The sequence below is a fragment of the Tachysurus vachellii genome, chromosome 13 (assembly GCF_030014155.1).
Source record: "Tachysurus vachellii isolate PV-2020 chromosome 13, HZAU_Pvac_v1, whole genome shotgun sequence".
Classification (NCBI taxonomy): domain Eukaryota; kingdom Metazoa; phylum Chordata; class Actinopteri; order Siluriformes; family Bagridae; genus Tachysurus; species Tachysurus vachellii.
The window spans coordinates 14,757,501-14,776,561 of record NC_083472.1 but is presented as its reverse complement, the minus strand read 5'-3'; the positions used below and the strand labels follow the sequence as shown (position 1 = coordinate 14,776,561).

At 40.1% G+C, this 19,061-nt stretch overlaps 1 protein-coding gene across 8 annotated transcripts in view; it reads right to left on the bottom strand.

The window, feature by feature from the left end:
* drp2 (dystrophin related protein 2) overlaps positions 1 to 19,061 on the bottom strand; it is a 148,012-nt gene that overhangs the window by 4,916 nt on the left and 124,035 nt on the right. For all 8 annotated transcript variants that reach the window (XM_060884403.1, XM_060884405.1, XM_060884402.1 and 5 more), the window contains 5 exons: positions 12,819 to 12,884; positions 10,541 to 10,684; positions 1,632 to 1,878; positions 1,171 to 1,285; positions 924 to 1,030 (listed from right to left, as the gene is read on the bottom strand). In XM_060884403.1, coding sequence (XP_060740386.1) covers positions 936 to 1,030; positions 1,171 to 1,285; positions 1,632 to 1,878; positions 10,541 to 10,684; positions 12,819 to 12,884 — 667 coding nt within the window. In that variant the 3' untranslated portion in view covers positions 924 to 935. The remainder of the gene's footprint in view (positions 1 to 923; positions 1,031 to 1,170; positions 1,286 to 1,631; positions 1,879 to 10,540; positions 10,685 to 12,818; positions 12,885 to 19,061) is intronic.

Sequence of the window (19,061 nt, the reverse complement as noted above, 5' to 3'; positions counted from 1 at the left end):
CAGCACTGTTGAATTTCTCAAATCTGACAGTATATATATATATATATATATGTATATACACGTATATATATACACGTATATTATATATATATATATAAATAATATTGTATAACAGCACGTCAGGTTAACAGGTTTGCATTAATGAGCTTATTCTAGTATATTATTGTTTTAACAGTCGCAACGCTCTAGGACCTATTTGGCAGACACATCATATTATCTTATCCTATGAATAAATTGAGTAAAAATGTGTTTTTAACCAGGGAAATGGTGGTGAAGCATTTTGTAATTGGATATTTATTTAGTATTTCTGTAAGAACTCTTAGGTGACTCATTTGCTGCAGCAGCATGCAGCATTCATGGTTTATTGTTTACTTGTTTTACTGTGATTTTGCTTATAGAGCAAAGTCAATTGCAACAAACAATAGGAGGGACTTCTTGTAAAGTTTCAGTAGACTGTTCACATGGACGAATATTACAGCATAAAATTAGACAGTTGTTGGTTAGCCCCTTGGGTTGCCTTCTATGCTTTATGTCCAAACAACTGTCACTTTTACTTTCAATGATGACAATTGATCAATTGAAGATTGAAATCTGAGTGGGAATTATTATACCAATAACCAGTAAAACAATAACCAGTAAAACAATAATTATGATGAAACACTGATTCTTTTACCTGAAAGAAGAGCTTATGTGGGATTAATTTGACACTATTTATGTAGCACAAATTGTAAGTATTTTAGGTTGTATTGTTCATATATGCAATTTACGTTGCACAAAGTAACTAGTTTAATATTATAATTATTACATTACTGCTGTACATACTGCATCACTATTTTGCCAAAAATTTCAAACAGTTGCCTATCTATTGCTATATAGTAAACAAATGTTATATTACAAAAGCTATATCAAAACTGCTCACTAACCTGTGTGCCTTCTTATTGTCCTGGTTCAGATGGGAAAACATTCCTCAGCTGCTCGATCACCTGCTGTAGCTGTAGCACTGTGTTTTGCTCTGGGTCCAAATATTCACCTGTGAGGCAATTACCTTCAGACTACAGCTAAACCAAAACTTAAGAATTTTTATATCTCTTGCTTTATGAAATTCTAACACAATATGAAAGGGAAATATGTTAAAAGGAAATATGTTGTGTGTTTCCAGATAGGTCTAACCTGTAGCCTCAGTGTCTGTGGTCTCTTTGCTTAGTGGCCCCCCCTGGTGCACCACTGACAAAGGTGATGACAGAGAGGAGGGAGCCGATCCATTCACCTCTGATTCATCTTTTGGCTAAAAAGGTCACAATCATAGGGAATATTTGTACACTATGTACACTACAAAAGTGAACTAGATTTTTAATTTGCCTCTGCCTTTTATTGTGCTGATATTGTGCTTTTATCTGTCACAAATGAGCCCTGACACTTTCCTTACTTTCCAGCTGCCTGTCTCCTCATCAGTGGAGATGATTTGACTTCAATATTCACAGTTATGCATTTAATCTTTACAATGCTGAGTTCAACAAATATCCTTACATCACAGACTCAATTTATCTTACCTGAGACATTAGATCTAAGTCAAAACTATGTCAGACAAACTAAATGTAAAAAAAATCCTTCAAATGTATATGTTTTCCCACCTGCAGCAGTAGCTCTCGGAGTCTATGGAGCTGTGACTCCAATTGCTTGTTGTGATCCTCCAATATCTGCATGCGTGTCTCCAGGCGACTCTTATGTTGCCTCAGTATTCGAGCCTCAGCCAGGAGTTCCTCATCCTGCTGTCCAAGTGGCAAGCCTAAGGCTGAAATGCCCTCCAGCAGCTGTGGTGTTGCTGCTGCAGCCTCCTCATGCTTCCACTTCAGCCGCTGATATTCACTCTGTAGTACCCTGCACAAGCTCAGTCAGCTTTATTTCATTGTATCAAAATTTTTAGACCTTCTTTAAAATATTTTTATTGCAATGCCATTAAGACTGGAATTCCTTTACACATTATGAGGACATTTTATTGTAATTGCTCTCAATATGTCAAAAGTATTCTTTAGATTCTTTAGTTGTTTTTTACCAATGCAAACCCATATTTGTGTATGCAACACATTTGTACACTGTGAGTAGAAAACCAAACCCCTGCCAAATTTGTGCCATTTGTAACAGTGTAGCCAAAGGTAGACTGATGCACAACATATTTTTTCAACCTCAGTAAGATAAATATATATCTCTTTGTGTTCATACCAAGAACTTATCACCTGTATAGCATGTTTTAATTTCCAGACAACATCAATAAATAAAATTTCTTTAATTTTCCTTTAAATTGTATAAATACAATAAATTATAGAATTGATGAAAAAGCTTAGCTTTTCTTCTTCTTAGCTTTAAGAAGTCGATGGACACACAAGTAGAGGGATCCCTAAGAACTAGGGCAAACAAATCCAAAACACAGTGCAAAAGCGTAATACATGGAGACAGTCGGAAAAGTCGAAAACCCGCAGAGACAGTCAGCGGGGAAAACAAAAACGCAATATGCGATCAAAAAACAGCAGTAAATTCAAATCACAAATCAAGGCATAAACAAAAGGCAGCCAGAGAATAAACAATATGATGGCTTGGAATTGTAGCGTGAGCAAACAATACTTCGCACTGAGCAATGGCAAGGTGGCAGTATAAATACTGTGTGAACCTAGAAGTGAATCCACGCGTGACCTGGGAGCTGAGAGCTCCTAATGTTGATTCAGGAGGGGTGATGCAGGTAATCACATTACAATAGTTCTAAAATATTGCATTCGCTATGCATTTGTAGAGATTTAAGAATAAGGGTGATGTGCAGAGTTGCAGCAACTATAGGGGATAAAAGTTGATGAGCTAAGTTAAGGAAGACAGTGGAAATTTGTGAGCAGCAGTATGGCTTCATGCCCAGAAAGAGCACAACTTGCAATTTTTGCTGTGAGAATTTTGATGGAGAAGTATAGGGATGGTCAGAGGGAGTTGCACTGTGTGTTTGTAGACTTGGGGAAAGCATATGACAGGGTGCCAAGAGAAGAGCTGTGGTACTGTATGAAGAAGTCAGGAGTAGCAGAGAAGTATGTCAGAGTGGTGCAGGACATGTATGAGAGGAGCAGGACAGTGGTGAGGTGTGCTGTAGGTCAGACAGAGGAGTTCAAAGTGGAGGTGGGACTGCATCAGGGATCGGCTCTGAGCCCCTTCCTGTTTGCTATAGTGATGGACCAGTTGTCAGAGGAGGTCAGACAGGAGTCTCCTTGGATGATGTTGTTTGCAGATGACAGATATGTGATCTATAGTGAGAGCAGGGAGCAAGAGGAGGAAAAAATGGAAAGGTGGAGGTTTGCGCTGGAGAGAAGAGTTCAAGTTTCAAGTTCATGTTTTGCTTTAAAAGTCGGTCATAGTAATGTGTGTGAATGAAAGGGAGGGAAGTGGAACAGTAAGGTTACAGGGTGAAGAGGTGAAGAAGGTACAGGAGTTTAAGTACTTGGGGTCAACAGTCCAGAGTAATGGAGAGAGTGGGAAAGAGGTAAAGAAGCGAGTGCAGGCAGGTTTGAATGAGTGGAGAAAGGTGTCAGGAGTTCTGATAGGAAAATATCAGCAAGAATCAAGGGGAAGGTGTACAGGACAGTGGTGAGACCGGCCATGCTGTATGGTTTAGAGACAGTGTCACTGAAGAAGAGACAGGAGTCAGAGCTAGAGGTTGCCGAGCTGAAGATTTTGAGGAACGAGTACATCAGAGGGACAGCTCATGTTGGATGTTTGGGGGACAAAGTTAGGGAGGCCAGATTATGATGGTTTGGACATGTTCAGAGGAGGGAGTGAGAATATTGGTAGGAGAATGTTGGACATGGAGCTGCCAGTCAGGAGGCAAAGAGGAAGGCCAAAGAGGAGGTATATGGATGTAATTAATGAGGATATGAAGCTAGTGGGTGCAAGTGTTGAGGATGCAGAAGATAGGGATAGGTGGAGAGAGATGATTCGCAGTGGCGACCCCTGAAGGGAAAAGCCGAAAGAAGAAGATGCATTTGTAGAGATACGGACATTGTAATATCTGTATTTTATTACCAAGTAAATAACAATGGGACAATACAATTCTTTCAACAGTAAAATACACTTACTTGACATGAAGTGTAATCAACGGTAACCAATAAACAAGGCTAAATTTCTGATCAATCAAAGAACGTCATGCATGCAAACAATCTGGTAATAATAATTTTAAAGTGAAATCAACCAAACCAAATTAAAAGTCTGCAATTTCCCAAAAACAAATTGTACTACAGACATTGGCCAACCAAAATTGATGTTAAAACAGCTTTGACTGCTAGAGAGCCTGGAGTTTCAGGACACTTCCATTAGAACCTTAATGTGGCTTCATTGCAGGGAGAACATGGTTCAGTCCTAGTCTGACAATTTTAGGATGTGACACACATGAAAGTGGTTTAATATTAAAACATTAATATTATTTAACTATATTTTTTGAATCATGCTGACATGCTGAGTTTTTCCAGATGTAGGTTTTTCAGATGAATTTACATATGAATTAAAGCAACATTTGCTGTCAGCATTTCAGTATTCAACTTTAGTGGTTGTTTATTTTTATCCTGTTTAAGGAAGCATCAACAGTGAGTCCAAATAGTGAGTCCAGTGAGTCTTTTGTATCAGGAAACAAAAGACAAAAAACATTTTTCAAAGCAGTGTAAATGTCTCTTGTTGCTAAGCTGGATGTTCTTTTTGCTTTACTAAAAATGATCTTTTCTTTCAATATTCAATCTTCTTTGGCTGACAGTTTTGTATTCATCAAGCTTTCTGGCACCAAGTTGAAAATGAAAAGGTGAGAGTTGTAACTCACAGACTCACTTTAAGGTGAGAAATCTAAATGTACACTTACCTGTGCGATTTTAGGCTACTGATCCTGAAGTATTTATCATTCTGCAATTTGGGAAAAAAAAGCTGCTTGCCCTTCATTGTCACATTTTTTTTTTGTATGAGCTGTATTGTGTAGTGCAGGAGACAAGAATATATTATGGCATTTCATATTCATTTCATATTCATCTCAGCCTTTAACCACCGAATATTTTCAAACTGCATTTGCAACATCATGCAACTGCCCTCCTCCTACTGTCAGATGTCTACAATTGGTTAGTGTCACGGGCAAGTAGAAATGTCACCCTGCCCCTCCAAGGAGCAGGGACAATTATTTTCTTTTAGACCTAATCACCGAAGTGAGAATTTTGTTTGGGTGCAAAAAGCTTTATACATAGCTAAATCTACAGTAAAAGCTATAAACAACTAAAATAAATTTGTTAAAAAACAAAACTTAGATAAAGGTGTTGAAGGGGAAGTATGGAGTAAGTTAGTTCCCTTTCAAAAGAACTAAACGCTGCATCATGGCTGACGCTATAGGAATGCTTCATTAAGGAAGTTGTGTCTGAAGCTCAGTGTGCACACACCAAATTAATGGCTCAGATTGGACATGTGACAAAGGGAATACATATCAATAATACAGTATAAGGACAAATATGTCATTATTTCAGCTTCTTTGTCTTCAGGAAGCACTCTGTGTATGTTTGAGACAATTGTTTGTCTTGTCCGTCTGAACTAAAGAAAAGGAAGATATTTAAAATACAATATGATGAGCAAGTGGTTTACAAGGTGTGTGCATCTTTGCCAATGCTATATTATGGAGGACGACACACACTTTCTTTGCACTGATTGTTTGGTAGAGGAGCACACCCGGTTGGCTCTTGACCAAGCTGGTTACATTCATTGTGAGAGATTTACTCATTTACATTTATGTCATCTGGTGGAAACACTTATCTAGTGAAACGTACAACAGTGCTTTGAAGTCTCTTTCAGTGAATACATTACCACTGGTTTACTAGGTTACAACCTAAAACTCTATTAATTATTTATTTTTTTAAATATACACATAAAACAATCAGGAAAAATAAAAGCCTAGTCGAAGTGTTTCAGTAAGATATAGGTCTTCACCCATTTGAAGATAGACAGTTACTCAGCTGTTTGGACATCTAGGGGAAGTTCATTTACCTCAGTGCCAAAATAGAAAAGATTCTTGCTGTATCTACCTCTTACCCTGAGAAATGGCGGGCCCAATCGAGCAGTGCTAGTAGATCTGAGGGAGCAAGGTGCAATGTAAGAAGTGACAAGAGCTTTGAGTAAAGAGGGAGCTTGTCCATGTGCAGCCACCAGAAGGCAGTAGAGAGAGCGCAGCAGTGGGGTGGTATGTGAAAACTTAGGCAGGTTGAAACCAAGTCATGCAGCTGCATTTTGGATAATTTCAGACAAATTGCATTCATAGGTAGACCTGCCAGCAGTGAGTTGCAGTAGTCCAGTCTCAAAATGAAAAGAGATTTGTGGTTAAAATGTGTGGTTAAAAATGGCCAAATACTTCTGACATTGGAGAGAAGATTCCGACTAGAGCAAGTCACATTAGCAATGTGCTATATCCCTAAACAACAATCTGATTGGGGTGATCAGATTGTTGTTTAGGTATATAGGAAGATCCAGACCTGGGCATGAACCAGCTGGGATGACCAGGAGTTCAGAGTTTCAACTGATGAGCCAACATCCACACAAACTAAGTTCTGAGCAGAAGCCATGGCATCTGAGGGATGGAAGGAGAATATAAGTTGAGTATCATCAGCATAGCAGTGGTAAGAGAACCAGTAAATAACTTCACCAAGAGAGTGAGTATATACTCTTGGCAAGCCAAGCTTCTGCACCTCCTGGCTCGGGTCCTGCGTCTGCTGGTTTCAATCATGGGGTTTACAGGTCAAGTTGGCAGAAGCAAAACAAGAGGCAGGTTTTTCCCTTTCTCTTGTCCTCTACCCTGTCTCTTATATCCTAATTCTGGATTCGGGAGCTTGCTCTGCAATTTCTCTTGACTATGAAGAGTTTGTTGTCCTAGTCGGGCTCTAAGGGGTCAATGCAAGAGCATTCCTTTCTCCATCTACCACCGCACTCAGTGACATTCAAGGAGCTTCCTAATGGTGGTAATGTGTGCCGCTGCTCAATTAAATTTAAATTGGCCTTAAAAGGAAGTTAGTGTCGCTAAGTGTCAAAGATTGACGACCACTTTCTGACTTCAGACGACATGCCACCCCAATGCAGGCAACTAACATTTTTTGAAGACCTCTTTGCCAATGCATCAAGGTCCTGTGAGAATCTATTATGACCTTCTGTTATCCCCAGCCACCTCTAATTACTCTGCCATTGTAGGGATTGAAAACACAGCCTTACCTAGGGTTGAAGAGATGCTCTATCAGTCACAACAACCTGCTTATAATTTGATCTCATGGTGTCCTCCTCACTGTTTGTCTGTTTTGGGAGCCAGAACAGGAAAATCTGGTCTCCAAGCAGCACCTGGTGCACTGGGTAGTAGAGGCCATTACTCAGGCCTATGAGGTGTGCAGTATTGGGTTGCCTCTAGGTGCCAGAGCTCACTTCACTAGGGGTATCCCATTATCCAGTGTCCTGGCCAGGGGTGTTTCCCCTCCAAGAAATTTGTGCTGCAGCAGGCTGGTCCTCTCTGCGCACCTTTATCAGGTTCTATAACTTGAACCTGGACCCCACTCCATGGTCCCAGGTCCTTCTGGGGTAATTGATGTTCTGTTACCCATACACTTTTGCTCTTTCATGGCCTCTGTGACAGACATTGACCGGCATGTGGCAGCATGGTTATTGACTTTCCATAGCATCAGCTAACACAGCATCGAGTTCCTTTGAAAGGGAACTACACCAGGTCATGTACACTGAACAAAATTATAAACGCAACACTTTTGTTTTTGCTGCCATTTTTCAGGAGCTGAACTCTGACTTTTTCTATGTAAGCAAAAAAGCTGTCTAAATCTGTAAGTGAACACTTCTCCTTTGCCAAGATAATTCAATTCAATTCAAGTTTATTTGTATAGTGCTTTTTACAATTGACATTGTCTCAAATCAGCTTTACACATCATAAACATAGAACAAAAGGTTAATATAAAGAATAATATAAAGATTAATAGAATACAAAATTCAAGATTAATATATAATAAGTAATAATCCATCCACCTCACAGGTGTGGCATATAAAGATGCTGATTAGACAGCATTATTATTGTACAGGTGTGCCTTAGGCTGGCCACAATAAAAAGCCACTCATAATATGCCGTTTAAACCACACAGCACAATGCCAATGATGTCATGAGTTTTGAGGGAGTGTGAAAATGGCATGCTGACTGCAGGAATGTCCACCAGAGCTGTTGCCCATGAATTGAATATTCATATCTCTACCATAAGCTTCCAAAGGCATTTCAAAGAATTTGGCAGTACATACAGCTGGCCTCACAACCGCAGACCATGTGTAACCACACCAGCCCAGGACATCCACATCCAGCATCTTCACCTCCAAGATTGACCTGGACAGCTGCTGCAACAATTGATTTGCATAACCAAAGAATTTCTGCCCAAACTGTCAGAAACTGTCTCAGGAAGCTCATCTGCACGCTCATCGTCCTCATCGGGGTCTCGACCTGACTGAGTTCATCTTAACTGACTTGCGTGGGCAAATGTTCACATTAGATACCGTCTGGCACTTTGGAGACGTGTTTTCTTCATGGATGAATACCAGTTTTCACTGTACAGGGAAGATGGCAGACAGCATGTATGGCGTCATGTGGGTGAGCGGTTTGCTGATGTCAACATTGTGGATCGAGCAGCCCATGGGGTTATGTTATGGACAAGAACACAGGTGCATTTTATTGATGGCATTTTGAATGCACAGAGACACCATGACGAGATCCTGAGGTCCATTGTTGTGCCTATCATGTTCCAGCATGATAATGCATGGCCCCATGTTGCAAGTAATGTGACCTAGATGCCATTATATCGATTTGTTGAGGTTTTTAATTCGTTACGCATCCTATCTGACCCATTAAATTACCATGTGTGCACATAGAGCTTCAGACACAACATTCCCATAGCGTCAACCATGAGGCAGTGTCTTGTTCCATTCTCAGGGAACTGGGTTGCATACATAACCTGGTGTAGTTAAGAATGCCAACAGTGATTAGAAAACCTTTTTGTTTTTTTTATTATGATCTTATTATTTGTACAGTATATTAATACTATTGATTATAATACTATAATACTTCTTGATAGAGCAAAACATTACATGGACCATGAAACTACTGACAACAGCATGAAATACAGACTGCAGATGCCTTGAAGGCATTTATAATGGATTTACTTGACAAATATTTGAATGCAAGCCTGATATAGGACCCTAAGAGCAGTGGTAATTTAATTTAAAAACATATTACACGTATAATATCATTGCCTGTGGTACTCAAATGTGTTATTATGGAGATTTTGCTGCTATTTATCTTTCTGCTCTATATCTAGGTGTGAGATAGACTGCAAAATTTGAGACTTTCATGAAAACTAGAAGACTTACAATTCACATGAGCCAATATTTTATTCACAATAGGACATAAATTACAAATTTGATGCCTGCTACAGGTCTTAAAAAAGTTGGCATGGAGGCAATAAAAGGCTAAAAAACAATACATTTTGAAAAGATTCAGGTGGAAGAACATCTAGCAACTAATTAAGTTAATTGATCAGGTCTGTTTCATGATTAGCTATAAAAGGGATGTCTTAGAGAGGCAGAATATCTCTAATCTGTAAAAGAGTTGGAAAAAAGATTGTGGACTAGTTTAAAAATAATGTTCCTCAGATTGCAAAGGCTTTGCAAATCTTATCATCTACAGTGCATAACATCATCAAATGATTCAGAGAAACTGGAGAAATCTCTTTGACTTCGGGCCATAAGACAACACTGTCTCAATCATCGGCAAGATTGTGACAATGGCATTAATAAATGGGCCCAGGAATACTTCTAGAAACCACTGTCGAGCCAGCATCTCTGATGGTATGGGGGACATGCATATTTTGGAAGGCATTATGAATGCTAAAAGGTATATAGTTTTAGAACAACATATACTCCCCACCAGATGATATCTAATTCAGGGAAGGCCTTGTGTATTTCAGCATGGCCATGCAAAATCACATACTGCAGCTATTACAACTGCACAGCTTCATCTTAGAAGAGTCTGGGTGATGTATTAGCCTGCCTGCAGTCCGATCTTTTACCTATAGGAGAACATTTGGTGCATCATTAAATGAAAAAATACATAAAAGATGACCCCAAACTCATCAGCAGCCGGAAACATATATCAGGCAAGAATGGGACCAAATTACAACAGCAAAACTCCAGAAACTCATATCCTTGATGTCCAGTCTTAAAACTGTTTTGAAAAGAAGAGATGCTACACCATAGTAATCATACCCCTGTCCCTACTTTTTTTAAACCTGTAGCAGCCATCAAATTTGAAATTAGCTAATTTAGTGGATAAAAATGTAAAATCATGCTCATGTAATTTGAAAGTCTTTTAGTTTTTATTTTTTCTAATTTAACAACTAAAAAAAAAAAACTTTTTCGGAATTCGGACAGCATATAGTGTGTTTGTGTGTGGGCATGTTTGCACCCTTACCTGTTCTCGCTTTCCAAACGGGCCAGTGTTTGCTGCAGTTCCTCTTTATTCTGGCAGTCAAGGTGGGAGAGGAGGTGTGGCTCAGGTGGACGGTCATGTTCCAGAGTAGGACTGGAATGACGCAGGAGGTACTGATCTTCATCCCTGAGCCACCATGCACAATAGATATCTTGAACTGAAATACCTTGTTCTGCTAACTCAACAGCCTTTCATACTAGCATTTCAACAAAGAATCATTTTCTAGATGAATATAAAATCTTTTTTCTTCTCACACACCCAGATTGTTGAGGTACACCATAAAAGAGGACAACAAAGCCACAGTATATAACAACAACATATAGTGGTGTGAAAAAGTGTAGGCCCCCTTCCTGATTTATTTTTTTGCATGTTTGTCACACTTTAAAGGTGGGGTCTCTGTTGTTTGAAAGCCAATGTTGGCATTTGAAATCACTAAACATGCCCCTAACCCAAATGGGTCCCACCCCTGTTTTGATAGCTCCACTCCACACATACACCAGACAAGTATAACCCAAGTATAACCCAGGCAAGTATTATGGCGGAACCCGTTAGTTTTGTATTTGTTTTGTTTGGTGGCCCAATGCAGTTTTTTGAAGCATTTCTCAAACGGAGACCCCACCTCTAATGTTTCAGATCATCAAACAAATTTAAATAATTAGTCAAAAAGAAATATATAAGACAAGTAAACACAACATGCACTTTTTAAATGAACGTTTTTATTTTAAGGGAAAACAAAATCTAAACCTACATGGCCCTGTGTGAAAAAGTGTTTGTCCCTAAACCTAATAACTGGTTGGGCCACCCTTAGCAGCAAGAAGTGCAATCAAGCATTTGCAATAACTTGCAATTAGTCTTTTACAGTGCTGTGGAGGAATTTTAGTCCACTCAACTTTGCAGAATTGTTGTAATTCAGACACGTTAGATGGTTTTCGAGCATGAACCGCCTTTTTAAGGTCATGCCACAACATCTCAATAAGATTCAGGTCAGGACTTCAGCCATTCAGATGTGGACTTGCTGGTGTCTTTTGGATCATTTTCCTGCTGCAGAACCCAAGCTGAAGCGAATTTGAGGTAATGAACAGATGGCTGCAAATTGTCCTTCAGGATTTTTTGGTAGACAGCAGAATTCATGGTTCCATTTATCACATCAAGTCTTCCAGGTCCTGAAACAGCAAAACAGCCCCAGACCATTACACTACCATCACCATATTTTACTGCTGGTATCGGTTCTTTTTTATGCCAGATGTAATGGGACACACACCTTCCGAAAAAGTTCAACTTTTGTCTCGTCTGTCCACAGAGTATTTTCCCAAAAGTCTTGGGGATCATCAAGATGTTTTCTGGCAAATCTGAGACAAGCCTTTATGTTCTTTTTGTTCAGCAGTTATTTTTGCCTAGTCTCTTTTTTATAACGGAGTCATGAACACTGACCTTAACTGAGGCAAGTGAGGCCTGCAATTCTATGGATGTTGTTGTGGGGTCTTTTGTGACATCTTAGAAGAGTCGTCGCTGCGCTCTTGGGGTAAATTTGGTCAGACGGCCACTCCTGGGAAGGTTCTCCACTGTTCCATGTTTTCACCATTTGTGGATATTAGCTCTCACTGTGGTTCGCTTGAGTCATAAAGCTTTAGAAATGGCTTTATAACCTTTTCCAGAATGATAAATCTCAATTACTTTCTTTCTTATTTGTTCCTGAATTTCACTGGATCTTGGCATGATGTGTAGCTTTTGAGGAGCATTCGTTCTACTTCACTTTGTCAGTCAGGTCTTATTTAAGTGATATCTTGATTGTGAACAGGTGTGGCAGTAATCAGGCTTTGGTGTGCTAGAGAAATTGATCTCAGGTGTGAAGGGGGCCAACAAATTTTCACACCACTATATATAACACCATATATCTAAACTGACTAAAAACTTAGACATGAGACAGGCAACATAGGCTTTTATGCAGAATAGTCAAAGGCAGCTTCTTTTAAGGCAAAAATGTTCCAATATTTTCAATCAAAAGAAAAATGGGTTGATTCAAACAAAGGTGGCATGTTCTCATTTGTTTAACACATCTAGATCTACTCTGTTTCTACAACTGCACACAATGATCACAAATATTTTAAATGGCAGAGTAGATGAGCCATCAGTTATTTTCACTAACTTTAATATCTGAATTTTTGTGTGACTGCCCAGACTCTTCCATGCATTCACATAAACACACATGCAAGTCATTAATGAAAGCTTTCAGTGTGGGGGTGACAGATAGCATACTCACAGACTTTCATCAGGAGAGAGGCTGTCAGTGAAGAAAGAGAAGCTCTGGCTTTCCATTTCTGCCAGCCTAACAGAAAAAAAGGTTAGGAAAAAAGACAAAAAGAAAAGAGACAAAGTGTGGGGGGGGTGGTACATTGGTCAGTCCGTGAAGTACATTCAAAAGTTAATTCATTTCATTCATTCATTCATTCATTCATCTTCTACCGCTTATCCAAACTATTCTCAGGTCACAGGGAGCCTGTGCCTATCTCAGGAGTCATTGGGCATCAAGGCAGGATACACCCTGGACGGAGTGCCAACCCATCGCAGGGCACATACACACACTCTCATTCACTCACACACTCACACAGAGATGCCAATCAACCTACCATGCATGTATTAGGACTGTATGGGGGGGGGGGATTACCCGGACCCCCGATGCACGGGGAGAACATGCAAACTCCACACACACAATTTTCAAATGACTTTCATTTGTTTTGTTTTTTTATGGCATCTACTAGCGTGTAACTACAAGTCCAGTCTGTCAGGTGGTTTACTCACATGCTCAGGATAGTGTCTCCTCTTACATTTCTCCTCCACATTTTAAGGAAGAAATTGAAAGGTGAATGGTTCTACAACTTCAGTTTTTGTTGATGGATCCTCTGATGTTATAAGAGCATATTCGTCCTAGCATCATGAGGTTTTCACATTTCCACTGGCATTTTGAGAAGAGTTAACCTCCATGGTTGTTGCATCCAAAAGCTGACCAATGTGTCTTCACCACATCATGTCAGTACTCACTTGTACAGTGTAAGTGAAAGGGCCAATATTTTACTGGGTTGCCACTTTGGATGTGATTGTCTTTAATCCCTCGCAAGGACATTCACAGAATACAGAGCACAGATTGTTTCGGGTTTTGACTACACTGCTTGGTTTGCACAAGACAGATTTCAGTATTTCTAGACGTGAGCGAAGACTTCTTCCCATAAAGTGCATGGCTGGAGTCTGACCTGTGCTTGAATGAGCTGAGTTCCTATATGCCAAGAGAAAGTTTGCAATCTTTTCTTGCAGTGGTACTTTCTCTCCTCCCATGGCTTTCAGCGACTGTTTCAGGGATTGGACAAAACGTAAGGAGCAGATGTAGTGTGCTTAATTCCATTGTCTTTGACAAATGACTGGAATTCCTCTGAGGTAAACTGTGCACCATTATCGCTGACCAACTGCTCTGGTAAGCCAGTGCGGGAGACCAATCAGCAGAGCAATTCAAAAGTCTTTGTAGACGTGCCGTTTTTGACAGGAAATACACTCCACATGACACATCCCTGTGTTTCCGAAAGCTGTTCACAATGGTTTGAATAATCAGGAAGCTGTAGATAACCTTTAGCTGGCCAGCCCTTCCTGGTCAGATCAAACACCTTGGCCAATGCAGGATCTCGATTTGTCTCCCTTTGATTTTGAGCACTCGTGACAGACAGAGGTTCCATTTGAGTAATGTGAAACATATCCATGTCATCCTCAACCTCCTCTGGCTGATCCTGAGGAAGGTGCAACAATCCATCTGCATTGCCATGGTACTTTGTGCCTTTGAACTCAATTGCATTGTCATGACCACCAAGAAATACCGCTGTAGTCAAACTGCTGCCCTCATGGGAACACTTTTACTAGGGCTAAAAATAGCCTCTAAAGACTGATGATCAATAATGAGAGTGAAGTGTTTCCCATAGAGGTACCGATTAAACTTCTTCACTCCCATATCAAGCTTAAAGCCTCTTGATCAATCTGAACATAGTTGCATTCCACAGCAGTCAAAGACCTAGATGCAAATGTGATTGGTCTCTCAGATCCGTTAGTCATTTTGTGAGACAATACGACATCTATTCATACGGTGGAGCATCGCACGCTAAAGGCAAGTGGAGTCTATGGTCAAAGTGCATTAACACAGTCTCAGAAATAATCAATGCTTAGCTGTTTTGAAAGCCTTGTCACACACTTTGGCTCACATCCATTTGATTTTCCATTGCAGTCCAAGAAATGAACAAAGTTGGTTCACATTTTATGATTTTGGTGCCTTCAATACAGCGTTGCTTTTATCTGGAGATTTTTTGAAGGCCATCCTTGTTGATTTGATGTCCACAGTACTCAATTGAATCTTTGAAATATTCACATTTGCTTTTGTTCGCTCTCAGTCCATACTCAGAAAACCTTTCCAGAACAGCATTTAAGTAGGGGAGAGTGGGATAAGATGACCCAGTGGGTAGGTTGACCCACCCCGTTTCTAGGCAACTATGCAAATTTGGTGTCATGTGACCATACATTCTGAAGGACTCCATCATTTCTATTTTGTTGTGAAGAGGAGAAGCACATGGGACAAGAGAAGTTGTTTTTTTTTTTTTTTTCACAAAAACACTTATTTGCTTGTTAAAGTTAATTTTCTGCATTGCAGGTATACTAGCTGTTGTGCCAAAGCAAATTTATCTAGGTCTAAAGTTGTATATGGTACATGTTGGTGATTTGTCAACCTATAAAACCATGTGAATCATTAAGCTAAAGGTTAGCCTGAATTGCTAAGCTAGGCCATTTTTACCAAAATGGTGGCTATGGGACAAAGTGAGCCAGATGATGTGGGGTAAATTGAACCAGTGGTTGGATCAACGAAGACTCCTTTGCGGAGTTCCTTGAACATCTGATTCAGCATACCAAGCGCTCCTCTGACCATCCCATACTGCTACTCCTTGATAACCACGAGGCCCATATTTCACTGAGGGCACTGGATTTAGCAAAGAGTAAGGGTATTGTTATGCCCACAATTCCACCCCACACATTTCATCGCCTGCAGCCTCTGGACAAGAGTGTCTATTCATGACCTATTACAACAGAGCTGTTGATGGTTGGATGAGATCTAACCCAGGCAAAACAGCCAGCATATAACCACATCCCTGTATGTGTGAACGAGGCTTTCATGTCAGCAATGACACCACAGAATATCTGTTCTGGATTGAGGTCCACAGGGATTTTTCCTTACAACAGAGATATTTTATCTGATGCAGAGTTTGAACCATCCATGGTGTCAGACAGACCAAACCCTGATGTGCTGTCTACTTCTGAAGAAGATCATCCCATAGCTTTAACCTCCACCTCTGCTGAGTTGCCTTCACAGGCATGTTCTTCAACATGTGAGGCAAATTCACTCCTCACCTCCCCTGGATATGTGTCTCCCACTGAAATTCTACCCTTTCCCAAACAGCAGCAGCCTAAATTTCCAAAAATTGGAAATTAGAACTGAACACGCTGGTGGGACGTTCCTTCTGCCAAACACGTTTGTGTATGTGTGTGTATGCGATTGGACATGGCTTGATTAACAGCATAAGAAATAAAGCATATAACCATATTTCTTGTTCCTGGAAAGTATGCTGCCAGTCCTTCACTTAACAGAAATGTTTAAAACAATTGTTCACTAATACAAAAAAAAAGATTAAAGGTAAAATTCAACTTTAATTGGTTTGTTTTGTGTTGATTGAGGTAGCTTTAAAAAATAACATTGTTTGGAAATGTAAGTGTATTGTTAAATGACTTTTTAAAAGGTTTCTTTGTATTATACTTGCATTAAAACATGAAAAATAGGATGGTCAATTTACCACCAAATGGCTCAATTTACCCACTGACTGGGATCAACTTACCCCTAGCCTGGGGTAATTTGAGTCACATGAACACTTTTTTTTCTGAGGTCATATATTCAAGGCTCTTTGTCATAGGTGCATTCTTATTTTTCAGTTGATAGGCAACATCCCAAATTAACAGAAGATGTCTTCATTGTACTTCTGTCTAAATTTCCCTTGCCTGGAGATCCACATAAGTAAAAACTGGCTCATCTTACCTCATGCTTTTTTGAAGTCTGGGCCAGATAAATTTTTGAAAAATGCTAGTCTTGGAAAAACTGAATATATAGTACAGGGTGTGCCTTGTGAAATTTTGGCTGCACATCACTCTCAATGGTAAGCTCTCAATGTTCCAATGCCATCTTGGAAGACTTGTGCAGACTGTTCCAACGCATGCTTTAATTTGTCTTGTACAGTGCATGTGGTTACATGAGCAATTGTGGTTACATGAGCAATTAATACAGTAGAGCAATTTTCTCTCCTGTGTAAGTCTTAAGCATTATGGAAGTGCACCTCAATTTCAGATTGTCAAAATGGTCTTTGTAATCTTTGTATGAGATTATTGACAGTGCTGATCCTCTGTCAAGTTCCATTTTTAATTTTATTTCTTCAATGATAGAAAAAACCCAAATTTTGTGATCTGTCTCTGAGAATGCAGATGTATGAGAAGCCTGACATATCAGAATTGTCTGAGTCTGCTTGTAACATCGGCCATCCATTCATCCGACCTCAAGAGGGCACCATCGCCCAAGTATTGACTTTGCTCTTCCTCTCTCTCTACTTCCTGTAGCCACCTGTTAAAAGCCATCTTAAGTGTTTAACATGTTGCAAAGTATTGCTTGCTTACCAGTGTCCTTACCAAGCTTTCTTTTTTTAGTCATTCTGCCTTGTTTGCCACGTGTATGTTTTATTGCCTGTTCTTGACCTTGTTATTTGGATTACGATTTGAAATTGTTTGCTCTATGAAATACCTACCTCTTATTGAAGTGTGTCTGTGTGAGTGAGTGTGTGTGTGTGTGTGTGTGTGTGTGTGTGTGTGTGTGTGTGTGTGTGTGTGTGTGTGTGTGTAAGTGTGTGTGTGTGCGTTCCTCGTATGTGAAAACATACTTGGCAATAAAGTGTGTGTGTTTGAGTGTGTGTGTGTGTGTGTGTGTAAATGTGTGTATGTGAGTGTGTGTGAGTATGTGAGTGTGCGAGTGTGAGTAAGTGTGCGAGTGTGAGTGAGTGTGTGTGTAAATGTGTGTGTTCCTCGTAATGTGAAAACATACTTGGCAATAAAGACCTTTCTGATTCTGATTCTGATGTTGCAAGAATTTTGCCTCTTGGCCTTACGAGTCAGCACAAAATTGGGTTTTTGGACTGTTGGTGGCGCTAGAGGGTTTGACCTAGACAGACCAAAGTTGCTATAGTAACTTCTAAGACTGGCCTCCACATGTGTGCCAAATATCATAACTTTCCTACGTACGGTTCTATGGGCTGCCATTGACTTCAATGGCGGAAGAGGAATAATAATAATAAATATAGCTGCAAGCAGCGATACCGGGGTCAAGCCGATCAGATGCGCTCAGAACATGTCGCTGATGAACCATACCAAGTTTCGTAGCGATATGGCATTGCATTGGTAAAATACTGAACTTAACATGAAAATTCAAAATGTGTGTGTGTGTGTGTAGGTGTGAGTGTGTGTAGGTGTGAATGAATTTGTAAGTGTGAGTGTGTGTGTAAGTGTGAGTGAGTGTGTGTGTAAGTCTGAGTGTGTGTGTGTGTGTAAGTGTGTGTGTGTGTGAGTGAATGTGTGTGAGTGAGTGTGTTTGTGAGTATGCGAGTGTGAGTAAGTGTGCGAGTGTGAGTAAGTGTGAGTGTGTGTGTGTAAGTGTGAGTGTGTAAGTGTGAGTGTGCAAGTGTGGGTGTGTGTGTAAGTGTGTGTGTAAGTGTGAGTGTGTGTGAATGAGTGAGTGTGTGTGTAAGTGTGAGTGTGTAAGTGAAAGTGTTTGTGTAAGTGTGTGTGTGTGTGTGTGTGTAAGTGTGTGTGAGTGAGTGTGTATGAGTGAGTGTGTAACTGTGAGTGTGTGTATGTGAGTGTGAGTGTGTATGTGAGTGTGCAAGTGTGTATGTGAGTGTGTTTGAGTATGTGAGCACACACTCACACTCGCACACTCACATACTCACTCGCACACTCACATACACACAGTGTCTGTGTCTGTGTGTCTGTCTGTGAGTGTGTGTGTGTGTGTGTGTGTGTGTATGTAAATGTGTGTGTAAGTGTGTGTGTGTGTTCCTCGTATGTGAAAACATACTTGGCAATAAAGTGTGTGTGTGTGTGAGTGTGTTTGTGTGTGTGTGTGTGTGTGTGTGTGTGAGTGTGAGTGTGAGTGTGTGTGTGTCTGTGTGTCTGTGAGTGAGTGTGTGTGTGTGTGTGTGTGTGTGTGTGTATATGTAAATGTGTGTGTAAGTGTGTGTGTGTGTTCCTCGTATGTGAAAACATACTTGGCAATAAAGTGTGTGTGTGTGAGTGTGTTTGTGTGTGTGTGTGTGTGTGTGAGTGTGAGTATGTGTGTGTCTGTGTGTGTGTGAGTGTGTGTGTGTGTGCATGTCTGTGTGTCTGTGTG